This window comes from Saccopteryx leptura, chromosome 5, assembly GCF_036850995.1.
Source record: "Saccopteryx leptura isolate mSacLep1 chromosome 5, mSacLep1_pri_phased_curated, whole genome shotgun sequence".
Taxonomy (NCBI): domain Eukaryota; kingdom Metazoa; phylum Chordata; class Mammalia; order Chiroptera; family Emballonuridae; genus Saccopteryx; species Saccopteryx leptura.
The window spans coordinates 101,178,994-101,194,266 of NC_089507.1; the positions used below are offsets into that span (position 1 = coordinate 101,178,994).

General features: G+C 38.9%; 1 protein-coding gene across 2 annotated transcripts in view; it reads right to left on the bottom strand.

Moving 5' to 3' along the window:
• Window positions 1-3,566: 3,566 nt before the first annotated feature.
• LOC136405685 (aldo-keto reductase family 1 member C15-like) overlaps window positions 3,567-15,273 on the bottom strand; it is a 470,894-nt gene continuing 459,187 nt past the window's right edge. For both annotated transcript variants that reach the window (XM_066385164.1, XM_066385163.1), the window contains 8 exons: window positions 13,463-13,630; window positions 12,470-12,586; window positions 11,129-11,206; window positions 10,210-10,332; window positions 8,574-8,683; window positions 7,640-7,805; window positions 5,574-5,656; window positions 3,567-3,983 (listed from right to left, as the gene is read on the bottom strand). In XM_066385164.1, coding sequence (XP_066241261.1) covers window positions 3,941-3,983; window positions 5,574-5,656; window positions 7,640-7,805; window positions 8,574-8,683; window positions 10,210-10,332; window positions 11,129-11,206; window positions 12,470-12,586; window positions 13,463-13,630 — 888 coding nt within the window. In that variant the 3' untranslated portion in view covers window positions 3,567-3,940. The remainder of the gene's footprint in view (window positions 3,984-5,573; window positions 5,657-7,639; window positions 7,806-8,573; window positions 8,684-10,209; window positions 10,333-11,128; window positions 11,207-12,469; window positions 12,587-13,462; window positions 13,631-15,273) is intronic.

The following is a 15,273-nucleotide window of genomic DNA, read 5'->3' on the forward strand; positions in this document are numbered from 1 at the left end:
AAGATTTTTCAAACATATTTGTACATTGGACAGGCAATGCTTTGTTGAATTATGGATGTTCAAATTGTTAAAACTTCAAGAGGAGATATTAAGTGAATCTCTCAGCTGCCATTCTTCTAATGTCACAAGACAATCTGGATTAGGGGTTTCTAACCTTGGCCTATTCAGAACTGCTTGATAAGCACTTAGATCTTAGTGATCTGGTGTTGGCCAGTTTGTGGATATCCTGGGTTTTATTCCTGGTCAGGGCACACAAAAGTAACAACCATCTGTTTCTCCATCTTTCCCCATCCACTTCTCTCTCTCTCTTCCCCTCTCAGAGCCACTTGATTCCAGTGAATAAGCTTCATGCACTGAAGATGGCTCTGTGGCCTTCACTTCAGGTGCTAAAAAAATGACTCTATTGCTGAGCAACTGAACAACAACCCCCGATGGGCAGAACATTGTCCTCTAGTGGGCTTGCCAGGTGGGTCCCAGTCTGAGCATATTCAGGAGTCTGTCTGTCTGCCTACCCTCCTCTCACTAAAATTAAAAAAAGTAACAAAAATTAAAAGAACATAGTGATCTGTAAGCTTTACTACAGAGCACATGAGTAAGAATCTCTGTTAGCTGTGGGTCTCAGCTTTATATTAAAGGTTGACATAAATAAAGACAGAGCAATTATCTGGGTTGTAGAGACATTTGTCTCACATGATTGGTACAAAAACAGACTAAGAAGTAGAAATCCCATGAGGCTCATCCAGTCTAACTGCACAGAAACTTCATTTATTTAATATAATGTTTTCTCTTTCCTTTCCTTTGATCCAAATTGACCTCATCCAACAACCTGACACCCACCTCCTTCTTCCTTGCACATCCACTCAATGATCTAACTCTCAAGATGATGAGATTCTGGTACGCATGAACTAATTATAAGTATGAAACTCAGGGTCTGTTGACCATAGGGACAATGTTTCAGACAAATAAAGATAAGCCTCTGTTGTGTTTTAGATAAAAAGTGGACTATTCCACCAACCACATCCTTGTACAACCAGAAAGAGTAACTATGTGGCTAATTGATGTCAGGACCAGATGCAAGAATCAACTAATTCATACCCTAGTGCCTACCAATTAATAGAGTCTATAATCTTAATTCCACCATAATTAATAATTTTCTCCCTTTTTAGCCTATACTTTAGAAGCAATGTGGGAGACATGTCTTTGAGCATGAGCATGGTGTCTGTGACTCCTGACATGGTGCTATTTCCTTTATTAATAACATTTATTTGCCTTCAAATTATTTTTTGCATTTTATTGGGCTTCGATTCATGCAGGTGATTGAACCCCTTTAGTTCTGTAACACCAACAGCAAATCTGCTTAAAGGAGAAATATTGATAGAATAAATTTTTATTTAATTTATTACTTAACCTAACCTAAACAAATAAACTCCCTGGGAACTAACAGAAAAAAAAAAAGGAAAGTTTTGCTGACTTCAATTGTTTTTTTCTTTTCTTAATGTATTGATTTGAGAGACAGAAGTAAGTAGAGAGAGAGAAACATCCATTTGTTGTCCTACTTATTCTATGCATTCATTGGTTGATTTATACATGTGTCCTGATTGGGGATTGAACCTGCAGCTTTGTTTATTGGGAAAATGCTCTAACCACTTGAGCTAGCCTAATCAGGGAAGACTGCTTCATTTTCTTCACATCACTGTCAAGGATCAGGAATGACATAAGATTTTGACCGGACTCACAAGCTAATAAATGAGCATGCATGAATTCATGGGTGCTGGTAGAAGGCAGTTTATGACTCACAACAATAGCTGTAGCAAAATAATAGCATTTTTTTCCAGCTCCGCTGAGATATAAGGTAGTTGACGTATAACACTGTGTGAGTTTAGAGTATATGTGATTGTTTGATGTATTTATACTGTGAAATTATTTCCTACAATAAGGTTAGTTGGGCTAGTTCCTTGAGCCCCCATTTTTACAAGGGTGAAGTGAAGGGGCTCAGAAGATTACTGAAGAGGCAGTGGGTTGAGATACAGGAGAAAACCTGGGTCTAGGGAACCTAGATCCATGAGAGTGAGCATTAAACATACTACCCTTTATCTGGGAGGCAGTATTTTCTTCATATTATTGAACAGTGCCTTCCTTTCTCAGAAGGGAAACACTTGGTTTCTAACCCAAGGCTATACAAACTTCTTGAGAAAAAAGCAGTGTCTCTGCTTATCAAGTGTACAATATCCTGAGAGCCTATGCAGACTTATCTCCCAATGGGCATTCCTCAGTTCAAACAGCCAAACACTTTCTGTCTCTTTCATAGTCTTCTTCCTTCACTGGACTGTAAACTCAAAACATTTTTTATTCAAATTTAATTCTTTCACTCATAAAACTCAACAACAAACAAACAAATAAACAATCCAATTAAAAAATGGGAAGAGGACATGAACAGACACTTCTCCCAGGAAGATATACAAATGGCCAACAGATATATGAAAAGATGCTCATCTTCATTAGTTATTAGAGAAATGCAAATCAAAACTACAATGAGATACCACCTCACACCTGTTAGATTAGCTATTATCAACAAGACAGGTAATAATAGCAAATGCTGGAGAGGCTGTGGAGAAAAAGGAACCCTCATTCACTGTTGGTGGGACTGTAAAGTAGTACACCATTATGGAAGAAAGTATGGTCGTTCCTCAAAAAACTGAAAATAGAACTACCTTATTACCCAGCAATCCCTCTACTGGGTATATACCCCCAAAACTCAGAAACATTGATACGTAAAGACACATGTAGCCCCATGTTTATTGCAGCATTGTTCACAGTGGCCAAGACATGGAAACAACCAAAAAGCCCCTCAATAGAAGACTGGATAAAGAAGATGTGGCACATATACACTATGGAATACTACTCAGCCATAAGAAATGATGACATCGGATCATTTACAGCAAAATGGTGGGATCTTGATAACATGATACGAAGTGAAATAAAAATAAAAAAAAAACTACATGATTCCGTACATTGGTGGGACATAAAAATGAGACTAAGAGACATGGACAAGAATGTGGTGGTTACTGGGGGTGGGGGGGAGGGGGGCCATGGGAGAGAAGGAGGAGAGGGAAAGGGGGAGGGGGAGGGGCACAAGGAAAACTAGACAGAGGGTGATGGAGGACAATATGACTTTGGGAGATGGATATGCAACATAATTGAATGATAAGATAACCTGGACATGTTTTCCTTGAATATATGTACCCTGATTTATTGATATCACCCCATTAACATTAATAAAAATTTATCTATAAAAAATTAATTATTTCTATTTTACTTATTGATAAAACAATGTCTGGCACATAAAGAACTTTCATTGAAGATATGTTGAATGATAAATAAACAAATGGCAAAATGTGCAAGATAATAACATTGACAAAATGTAGGCAGATGATTCTTAAAGTGAATAAATTAATAAGATGCACTGCTTTACAACACTAAAATATAATACTGAAATTTTTAAATAATATTTGATTGTTTGAAAAAATATTTATGCTAAGTATTAAAAAATGTATAGAACCTAAAGGTTGAAGATTATTTCAATTTTTTATTTAAAGATACACAAACACAATTTGTATAGAAAAATCATAAAGGAAAGTGCACCCAAAGTTTCAGAATGTTTAAATAGGCTAAGTATAGGTTATATTTATTCTCTCTCCTTTACATTTCATTGTCCAAATTTTCTGTAATATTTATGTATTATACATTTTAATTATGAGGAAAACAACCATCTTTATTTGAAAGTATTTATTACAACATTTAAAAAAATATTTCAAAAGAAAAAGGGCAAGGTACCTGGAACTACAGAACTGCTTTTAATCACTTCCACCAAGTGCAGGAATCCTCTCCACACCCTTAGAAGCAAGAGATTTTGGTGGAACTTATTGTGGATAGCTGACAGTCAATATTCTTCAGAAAATGGGTAATAAGGGTGATCAGCAGCACTGAAAGAGAAAGGGAGATATTCATTTACTAATTCAGTCTCAGGCTGTCAAAGGAGGGTTTCTGTGGATGCAGTCAGGATGGGCCCAAAACTCTTCACGTTCTAACCATACTCGTCCTTCCACCTCAACACGCAGACATGCAGCTCCTGGTGTATGTGCTCAATTCTCACACCCGCGTGCACTAGATCACAGTTAGCCACAGGATGTAAGTGCTACAGCTAAAATGTGATAGTTATTTTGGCCCATGTGTCACTTTTGTCCCTGGATCATCAGAATGCTAATAGTAAAGATTCTGCGGCTCTTTTTAACAAATTCATTTAATAACTCAGGCTCCCTCCTTTAAAGAACTTCTACTCTCTTGAGGAGATGAGATGTGTGCCTACATGAACATACCTGCCAATGTAATTACTGCTTTCAGAAATTAAGTTGGTATACGCTGCTGGAGTCACTAGGGTCAATAAATTTCAAGATCCAATTATACTTCAGTTTGGTCAAATTATATAACTGAGAAAATGGAGTTTCTGATAAGGATAAAAGGCCAGTGGAGAGATACATTTGGAAGACAGGGACGGAGAAGTGGGAAAGGAATGTGCACATAAGGAGAAAAGCCACTGGCCTCTCCAGGAGGAGGTGGAAGCGGGTCCACATTATGACTTTCCCACACTTACCTTCATGGGCCCCTCCATAATAAATATTATTGTTACATTTTACAGTTGTGTTAAGACACAAATGAATAGAGTTCAGGCTGAATTCATTATTACATGGTCATTAACAATATAACCATGTTTTTTTTCCCCTGATTTTAAAGAGAATTAGAGATGAAACATTTTCATAGACTGCTATTAGAACAATATAAATGGAGCCACCTTAAAATGAGCCTTGCATGTCTAAGCCTCTAAGTTCTGGAATGTTATAAAGGGCTAAATGTCCTTGGGTCTAGTCCTAAGCAACATTGGATCCCCACAAACTGTTTTCAAGGACAAGAACAAAGTAGTTACTATGAGTAGTGGGCTGATGACTACTAGACTGAAAATTAAAACCATTGTTTAGAATTAACATCAATTCCTTCCTTCTCTGGATGTAATTATTGTTCCCCTTCCTCATAAACACCCATTGCCTTTGTCTCTCATTCCAAATGTTATTTGGGCTTCTGCCTATATTTATGATTCCCAAATAGCTACTGTTAATGATCTCAATAAATGATTGTTGCTTCTTACTTTGAATGGGCTTTTTTTTTAGATTAGCATCTGAGAAAGTACTGTGGGCCATAGGTACTGTGACTTCTGTGTCAAATGGGTAAGTCACAGCTTAGTGAAGGCATATTAGTCACTGAATTGAAGGCATAAAAGTAAAAAATTTACTATGGTGCAAACTTTGGCCATTTACCAATGGTCTGTCCTGGGCCCCACTCACATTTCTTTTAGGTCAGAAACTAATCCTGGAATAAACTTCTGGTCTCATGTCTCCGAAAGCTCTTGTTTTTCTACACCAAAAATCAGACCTGTATCCCTGATTTAAAGAAGCCGAGTATCCCTGCTAATCTGCCTGCTATAGAAAACAGTCAGGGAAAACAACCTAAAAATCACTTACAATGCAAGTTTAAAATATCGGTAATTTTTGTTGAGGCCGTCAATTGCTTTCATGTCTTCTGGAGTCAATTCAAAGTCAAAAACCTGAAAGGAAAGAAAGAGTCACATTAAACTCTCCCCAAGGCAGCTAGCCTCCACCTGGGAACTGAGGACTTTCTGACTAAACGGAGACAGGGGAGCATGGGGGAAGAGTCCCTGTCATCACTTCTGGGTGTACCAGCCCGAGAACTCTCCTCCTGGGTTCTCCACTCCTCCTTTCCCATTCCCTCTCCTTCTCGGCTCCACTTCACAAAAGAAAGACTTATGTAACACATCGATCCTAAATCTTTCTAGGAGAATTGCTTGAAACAGAAAAAGAAAGAGAAACCCTTTTTATTTTTTCTAAACACATAGTTAGACAATCTGAACAAAATACCTTCTGATTGGACCAAACTTGAGTCTGGTTTCCCCCTCCCCCAAATACCCCCTAAAATTTGATGTGGCCTGGAACTTAAGCAAGTTTCGAAGGAAAAGCAACCCCCTGTGAAGACCTCTCCAAGAAACTGCTGACCCCTAGAAAAGCATTCACTGATCAATTATTCAACCACGTGCCTGCTCATTCCCTCCCCTATCATGTTTACTCCCCTATGAAAAAAATCTTTATGATTCGTCTATGAGATATTTATAGATTCAACATTCAGGGAGTTCTCCCTTTTGAATAAAGTCTTTCTTACTTAAGTCCAATTCATTTTTATTTGATGATACAAATTTACTCTCCCCTAATGGAAAGTCAATAATAGCAAAGGAGACTGATCTTTGATAAAAGAAATATTAAAGCAGGAAGCACATTACTTCATCCAGGGGACAATTTCATAGAAAACTCAATGCTCTATCTATCTAATTATCTATCTATCATTTGTTGCTCCAGCTTTTATTCATCTTAAAAATATACTCCAGAAGTAACTTGGTTGTCATGGAGATATATATTAATGTGTTGAGTTGAACTAAAAATGATAATAATAAAATAATATAAAAAGGGATTTTCTGATTAGTTTAACAATGAGTTTTAGATTTGACTATTAGATATTTCTATAAATTGAGTAAACAAAACCTACAGCTTCAAGATTTTCGAGTATACACATAATAAATAATATGTTTTAAATGTTATCTCTTGCAAATATTACACTCATGATGAAACTGTTAGGTGTTATTTCAAAATGGGATAGAGTTCACATAGTTTCTCATGAGGTTCACAACAAAATAAGTGAAGATCACTGATTGATCCAGGGGTCCCCAAACTTTTTACACAAGGGGCCAGTTCACTGTCCCTCAGACTATTGGAGGGCCGCCACATATAGTGCTCCTCTCACTGACCACCAATGAAAGAAGTGCCCCTTCTGGAAGTGCGGTGGGGGGCTGGATAAATGGCCTCAGTGGGCTGCATGCAGCTCGCGGGCTGTAGTTTGGGGATGCTTGGAACTTTTTATTCATTCATTTGTCAGTTTATAAACTTATATGTAGCTTCCTACCTGTCAGGAGTTTGCTAGGGCAAAGATGGTAAAAGATGACCCAGAGGAAGTAACAGCATTTAGGATCTCACTGTCTAGAGAGCACACTGACATAGAAACAAGTTTAGTTTAATAAGGAGAAAACTCCCTAACAGAGCCATGGCAAGTACAATGGTGAACCACAACTCTGCTGGTTCACAGTGTTTCAGCAAAGCAGCTAATCTTATTCAGGTTTGATACTGAAATACAAATAGGGATTCATTTTGTAAAGAAGAAGAAGGAAAAAAAACAGGGTTTTAAAAGTTCTTTTCTGCATGTTAAGACACCTAAAATTGATGAAAAAACAAAAATAAAATATACTCATTGTCACAAAACCAGGATGCCACAAAGCCAGGCTTAGGGGCCATAAAATCTAGGACTGTGAGCCCAGTGCTCTCTCTACCACTCTTCCAAGCTGCCCCACAGCACAGAGAGAAATGCATGGGAATAAATGAACATGGGGACATGCTGGAAGGTGAGAGACATGGCCCCCAGTACAGCACCCATTCCTCAATCTGGAGAGACAGTATCTAGTCTGTACCTGGAAGTTCTCTTTGATTCTCTTCTCATTGAAGCTCTTGGCCAGAACCACCACACCCCGCTGCACTTGGTAGCGCAGGGCCACCTGACCTGCACTTCTGTTGTGTTTCTTGGCAATGGCATTCAAGGTTGGGTCCTCCAAGAGAACAGGGCTATCCTTGTCCACCCTGTGAACAAGATCAGAAAGTGGAGATTTGAAGGATGTAGAACTGGAAATGGAGAGTGTGTCCCTGTGTCCCCAATTTCCCAGACAATTGAAGAGAAATATTTGTTATGCAATATATCCACTTGTCAACATATACAACTAAGATTTATGCATGAAAAATCTGTATAAATTTTATCATAAAATCACTTTTAAAAATATTTTTGGGGTGGAATTTGAAGTTGATGGATGCATGCGTGAAACAAGAATGAAAAAACATCTATGACTGGAAGTTCAGTGAAGGCACTTGCTACACTATTGTGTTTGCTTTATTTATGTTTGAAGTTTTCTATAATAAAATGTTAAAAGGTTCCTGACCAGTGGTGGAACAATGGATGGAGCATAGACTTTGGACACTGAGGTCCCAGGTTGGAAACTCCCAGGTCACCAGCTAGAAAATATGCTCACAGGTTTGAGCATGAGATCATCAATACAATCCCATGGTCTCTGGACTGAGCTTAAAGGTTGGTGGCTTGAGCGCAAGGTCATTGGCATGAGTAAGAGGTCACTGGTTTAGCTAGAGACACCCTGCCAACCCCATCCCACTGAAGGCATACATGAGAAACAATCAATGAACAACTACAAGATGATGCTTCTCATCTCTTTTCCTTCTTGTCTGTGTCTCTGTCTCTCTCTCAAGCACACACTTAAAAAATGTTGAAACCTAATTAAAAAAAACTGTTTCATCACCAATAGAGATGCTGACATAGGTTAACGCTGATATTCTCATTACCAGTTTGGGTCTCTTTGGGTCCCCAGGGCACTGTAGGCAACAAGAACAATGTCCTTCGACTTGCAGAATTCCAGGAGTTTGCTCTGGTTGAGGTATGGGTGACATTCCACCTGTGAATTGGCAAGACAAGGAGGTATCAGAGTACATGAGCCCCATGTGAATTTGAAAAGCCTTTGAAAAAATATACAATATATGCACCATGTTTTCTAGATTGGTCATTTTTTCAAGCACCTTTTGAAATACCTTCAAATGTTATTGGTTTTCAGAAGTGATAAAACAATATTCTTGTTAATTTTTGTTAGTGTTTATAATACTTAAAGACTATTATACACACGTTGTGACCTATACATGTGCTTTTCTACATAAAAATACAAGATTCCTTAGAAAACTGCCTGATTTCAATACTGGGCAAAAAAGCTGCAAATTGAGCTGAAACATTTTACATTTTAGAAAACTCAGAGACAGGAAGGACACTGAGGGATGTCATCTGAAGAGGAATGTTCTGATTATAATGGTGATAATTTAATCATCAAAAAAAAGTAACTTCATTTGTTGAAATCGATGAATTTACAATTACATATATGTGATCCCCAAGTCTTTAGTTTTAATTCCAATTTACAAGAAAAATAAGACAATAATGTGTTCAATTGTATCCCAGGAATCTATCCATAATGAAGCCAACTGTGAAGAAAAACATAAAAGAAAAAATGTTTAGTTTCTCTCCCAAATGAATTGAGAGAAAGAGAGAGAGAGGAGGAAGGAGTGAGGAATATATTTTAACATATTATGAGTTATTTTATACAAATAGATTCCTAAAAATAAATAACTAAAATGAAGAGTATAAATTTCTGAATGGTTTCTTGCATAATTTTCAAACAGTTTTACAAAAGGGATATATAGCTGTACAACATCATTATGCTTCAGCATTGGCAGCATTGTTATTTAAAAAATACATATTTCTTTAAATTATGATTTATCTACTTCCTCACTTTGCACTGCTTTGCTTTACCTAGCCTTCCCCCTTACCATTCTGAACCTGATCCTAAGAGGTTTCCCAGGAACTCCAAGTCATAAAATCCCACACCCTTTATATCCCTATGTTGATTGGCTACTCCCGGCAGGATTCACCCATGGCTCTCAATCACCTTTTCCAGTGTCTTCTTTGGCTTTCCTGACACCACATGCTCCTCATTTTCTTCCTCCCTGTCTGCCAGCTTGTACTCAACCCTCTAACCAGAGCCTTAAATGTTGACTTTCCAACCCCTTCCCATTCATTCTATGAACTTCCCTAGGAAAGAGAATCCATTTCAATTTTAATTGAAAACTTAATTTTTAATTGAGTTTAATTGCCACCCATAAAGCAAGGACTCTCAGACATGTACTTCTAGCACTGACTGCCTGACTGAGCTTCAGACCAACACTACTACCCACCAACTTATCTTCTCCACCTCAATATCTCCTGGGAAGCTCAATCCCATCACTGAATGATGGAAGGCAGGATCTTTCCACTCCACTCAACCTGTTTCTTCTCTGAAATTTCCTATTGCAATAAAGGAACAATCATCTATGCAGCTGACATCAAGAAAAGGGATGTGAAGAGCAGAAAGTAAAGAAGTTTCCATGGGCACAGGCTCACCTGGTTGCAGACGGGCTTGTACTTGAGCCCTGGCTTATCCAGGATCATCTCCAGCAGCTTGCGATTGAAATTGGACACCCCGATGGACTTGGTTAAACCTGCATCCTTACACTTCTCCAGGGCCTGGGGAGAAAGGACATGTATGGCAAACCTTTAGTGCAGTTTAGTTTTTCCATTTGACAGTGAACTTTTCAAAAACTGGAAATCTGTCTTAATGTACATAACAATTTGGTTGAGCCAAACAGCTTTATCAGTTGAATATATTATTTCCTACAGTACTTAATTGCTATGTACACATAGCTCATGTCCTTGAATCTGTGACATACACACCCAGGGCAATAAATAGACATTAAGATAATTTTAAATTCTGTTCAGCTGCCTGCCCCCTTCCATAGTGCATATTTTACTGTTAGGCACTTAATAGTTCCCTAACAAATGGTGTCAGAGGTAAGGGCAAAGAGAAACTCTTAGGTTTTCCCCTGGTCAGAGGTTTTTCTGCTTCGTCTTTCTTAGAATGGTGAAACAAGTGACTAGGATAGGGTGTAGAAGGGCAGGCTTCACTCTCCTCTTGCTAAGCGGACAGCAGCTTCCCCCTCTTGGTATGTTTGTCTTGGAATAGAGCTCTAATTAATTTGTCTAGAGTTTGCTTTTGATGATGCTTTTTTAGGGCTTATAAACTCAACCTGATCTGTGGGGCAAAGAAACCCCTTCTAATAGCCACAGAGGTTTACATTAAAAATAGACCTTAGCTCTTACCCCTTTCCACTCCCTGGTTTACAGAAGAGAGAACAGGTACAAAGGCATTCACTGACTTGTCTGAGGGAAGACAGCAGATAGGACCACAACCCATTTCATTTGACACCTGTGCATTGATGTCCACCTTGTCACAGTGCCTTTGGGTGGCAGTAGCAGAACTTACCTCCCATGTGTCACGTAGGTCCACAGTCTCTAAAATAAAGTTCCCACTGGCATCCTTTGGAAAGAGCTCCTCTCCAGGCTATAATACAAAACAGAGAGAGAATGAACAAGAAGGATATTTTGAAAGAATGGTCTTCCTGGTGCCTAAGTAGCTCGGCACCTAGGCACCAAACTTCAAGAGGCTGTTATTACTAAATAGAGAGAGAATGAGACAGATGTGTAAGAGAAGACAGTGAGAGAAAGGAAGATCAGAATCACCTGAAAGATTATAGCAAAGTACCTTGCCCCCAACCACATCCACCCTTTTACCCACCCCCCACAAAAAATAAAACTTCACTAAGAATGAGTTATCCTAGAGTCAGAATTGATTTTGTTTCATAAGGACAGGCTGGTTTGCAGGATGGGACTTTCCACTACTAGTAAGAATGCGTTTTAGTTCCAGTTAATGATAACCCAATCCAGACAGTGAGAACACCAGATGTGCTCAGCAAATATCCACTGTGATGGGAGGCTGGACCAGCAATGCCCAGAGGAGCCCAGTTGTGCAATATGGTTCACCCAAAAGTGCTTCCCTTTAGAATGAACGGAAGAATCATATACAAGAGACCCTCTCCTTAAAGACATGTGGAATGCCCATTGTGTCTCTACTATCTTTTGGAACTCAAGTTTCTTGAGGTCCTTCATCATGAAGGGCCTACAGACAAAAGGACATAACCTAGACATAAGGGCAGTATTCTCAATGCTTTGAGTGGAGGCAGTAAGACAATGAATTTCCATCTTTCTGAAGAGTAAAGGATAAGAATAAAATTTCTTGATAATGAATTGACACAACTTTCAAGGAGAGTCATAAATCTCTTAGCAGTTCTATCTAATACACTCACATCTACCTCTCTCAGGAAGATCTCCCAATATCTAGGTATAGTGAGATAATAAAAATGTAACAGCAGTGATGAATATTCTTGAGCATAACAAGGAAATCAAAAGCTGACCTTCAGCCTGACCAGGCAGTCGTTCAGTGAATAGAGTATCAAACGGGGATGTGGTGACCCAGGTTTGAGACATCGAGGTCGCCAGCTGACTGTGGGCTCATATGGTTTGTGCAAAGCTCACAAGCTTGGACCCAAGTTCACTGGCTTGAGCAAGGAGTTATTCGGTCTGTTGTAGCCCCACAGTCAAGGCACATATGAGAAAGCAATCAATGAACAACTAAGGTGTCGCAACAAAAAGCTAATGATTGATGCTTCTCATCTTTCTCCATTCCCATCTGTCCCTATCTATCCCTCTCTCTGACTCTCTCCCTATCTCTGAAAAAAAAAAAAAAAAGAAGATAAAAAATGCTGACCTTCATAGCTATTGGCACATGAATTATGAAGAGATCTACATAGTCCAGTTGAAGTTTCTTCAGTGATCTTTCCAGGGCCTGTCGAACCAATTCTGGTTGAAAGAAAGTAGTCCAAAGCTGCAGTAACCAAAAGAAACAAACAAACAAAATAGTTTATGATTCACACAATTGGAAAATAAATTAACATCATAGTTAAGAGACAGTGGTAATCTAAAAATAAGTTCTGGGGCTAACTTTATGTTACTTAGTATAAATGAGGTTCTTATTATAAATGAGAACACTGAGTTTCATTTGAGTGAATGTAAGAATACTGTGAAGAAAACTTCACTGGGCCGGGAAAAGCAACCTAACCCTTTCAGGGATTAGATTATCAAACTCATGTCCAAAATGAGACTCAAGGAATGTCAGGCAAGAGAAAATAGAATCTACTGCCCTATATAATAAATGCCTGGAAACAGGGTTGCTGAAAAGTCCACATCCTGGAAACGAGTCATCAGTGACATAGACACACACAGGACCATTCAGCAATCTCTATGTTGGAAGCAGGGTTTCCGACTGAAGGAAATTGTTACAAACTTTGGTAAATCAGTGCTGCTTTGGAAACAGTATTTCTTAGTCTGGCTTCTCTCTTGGATAATATGTCAACCTCGCTAGTATATGTCCTGAGAGGATTTTCTGGAGAATGAAAGGCGTGGACCACTCTAGAGCGGCTTGGTCAATTCCCACAGCAGGGAAGAAAGGTAAGTATCTTTATTCGTGCATGAGTTACAGGTGAATTCTGGCCTGTGTTTAGAAAGACTGAGCAATCATGTCCCACCCTTAACATATTCCAGGGCAGAGCAATGATTTTCTGCTTTCTGTTTTTATATATTAGACTTTTACACTGTTTCGAGGTAAATAGATAATTCAAATCCATGCCAAAGTTTGTCTTTTTTTTTTCCAAAATAACGCATCTGGTCTGACAGTGACTTCTAGTCACTCTGCCCACAGCACCTTGGTGGTGTAGAATATGTCCTCTCTCTTCACTGTGCCATCCGCAATCTTCTCTCGGATAGCCTTGCCAACCTCCTCCTCGTTTTCATAGACGTATGCTGCGTCGATGTGACGGAAACCTACATCAATTGCCACTTTGGTGGCCTCAGTAACCTTGCTCTTAGGAACCTGTAACATATGAATAAGGAGGGTTGGCAGTTGGCCTGACTCAAAGAGAAGCAATTTATTTTTTTAAAAGCATGTTCACCTACTGTTTCTACATGTATCTTGTTCCTTGTTTGATGGGGCAAGACTTGGTAACAAACCTATACTCTGGGGCATGGATTAAACTGCAGTATAACCTCTAATTTAAAATGAATTAGTGAAAATCATTTCTCCATGCAACCTGGACAACCAAACCATTCAATACAGAATTGTTCAACAGCCCCAGGAATAGAATAGTACCCAGCACAATCTCTCATCCTCACTCTCAGTTTGCCACTTGGGGGATTTATGTTGCCTATTTGCTCAATTTTAGGATCTTCCAGATTTAGGGATCTGGTTCCAGTGGGGAAAATTTTCTTAGATGACACAGAAAAGATTCTGCGTAAAGCAATGCCATGGCTTCTCCCCAGTCCTTCAGAGTTCATGTGACAGGAGACCCTGAGTTTGAAAAAGTATGACTATATGAACAGTGGTCATTAATCCTGCTTTTCAGAAGAAGCATGGCCCCTATAAAATGGTGGTAGGAAGGAGCATGGCTAGAGTTCAGGAAAGTCACTAGGGCAGCTCTTGTTGCTTCCATGCCTGGAAATAACTGTGAAGAACAATGTTAACATTTAACACCAGGCGTGGTAACCAGGTGCTCAGACCTGGTAGTGATTATCCCATTAGACAAGCAGCTTAGGTCAACAGAGCATGACTGGGATCTAGGATGGCTGGCACAAGGGGCAAGGAAACTTATAATGGCCATGGACCCAACTGGAGCAAGTCTTGGTTTGTTGTTGTTATTGTATACATACATAGACAGATTATTTAATGACAAGATCATGAATATTTTTAATGTTGTCCAACCTTTTAAATTAATTCACCTTTTCCACAGAAAAACTTTAGAACTCCTCTGCCTGAAGTTTATATTATTTACATCAGGCAACTTATTGTCCTTCTGTCTTCAGTCCTCTGTGCCTTCTGTTTCACTATGGGTGGTGGTCAGGGGAGAAGCAGGCTACGTGAGACCACCTCTTGATCAGCATCAGACCTTTTGTGAGCACACCGAAGTAGAAGCATACCTCTTCTACTTGAATGAAGCCAATCCCAGTGTTCATTAGAATGCCTGTGTCTGACATCTGCCTTGCTTAACTCAGCTCACCTCCTCCTTGAGGCCTCCCCAGATCACCAAAGGTCACATCACCCTTCCTCATCTTAAATATCTCCACTTCCCCTGGCATTTAGAGATGTAATATTGAGCATTGTTAGGTAGTTTTTCACCTTACATCAAGTGTCTTTATCTAGTTGTCAAAATGCCAGAGAAGCAGAAATAACTTCGGTGCAAACTCCCTTCCTGCTAGGATAGATTTTAATATCAAGTAGAAGTTTACTCTTGACTGTAAAATTGGTTAATAATTGATTTAGTAATTAATAATTACATATTCTACCTGGACTGTATTGACAGTCATACACATGAAATTAAAAATATTGTTCTTGTCAGACCACCAAGCGAAACACTGGTTTATTAACTTTAATATTTATTTTAGCCTCTAACCTAACTAAAATCAACATGTTTTTGCACATACGGGGTTACATGAGGCTGTCCCCTGGTCAGCATGGGAACT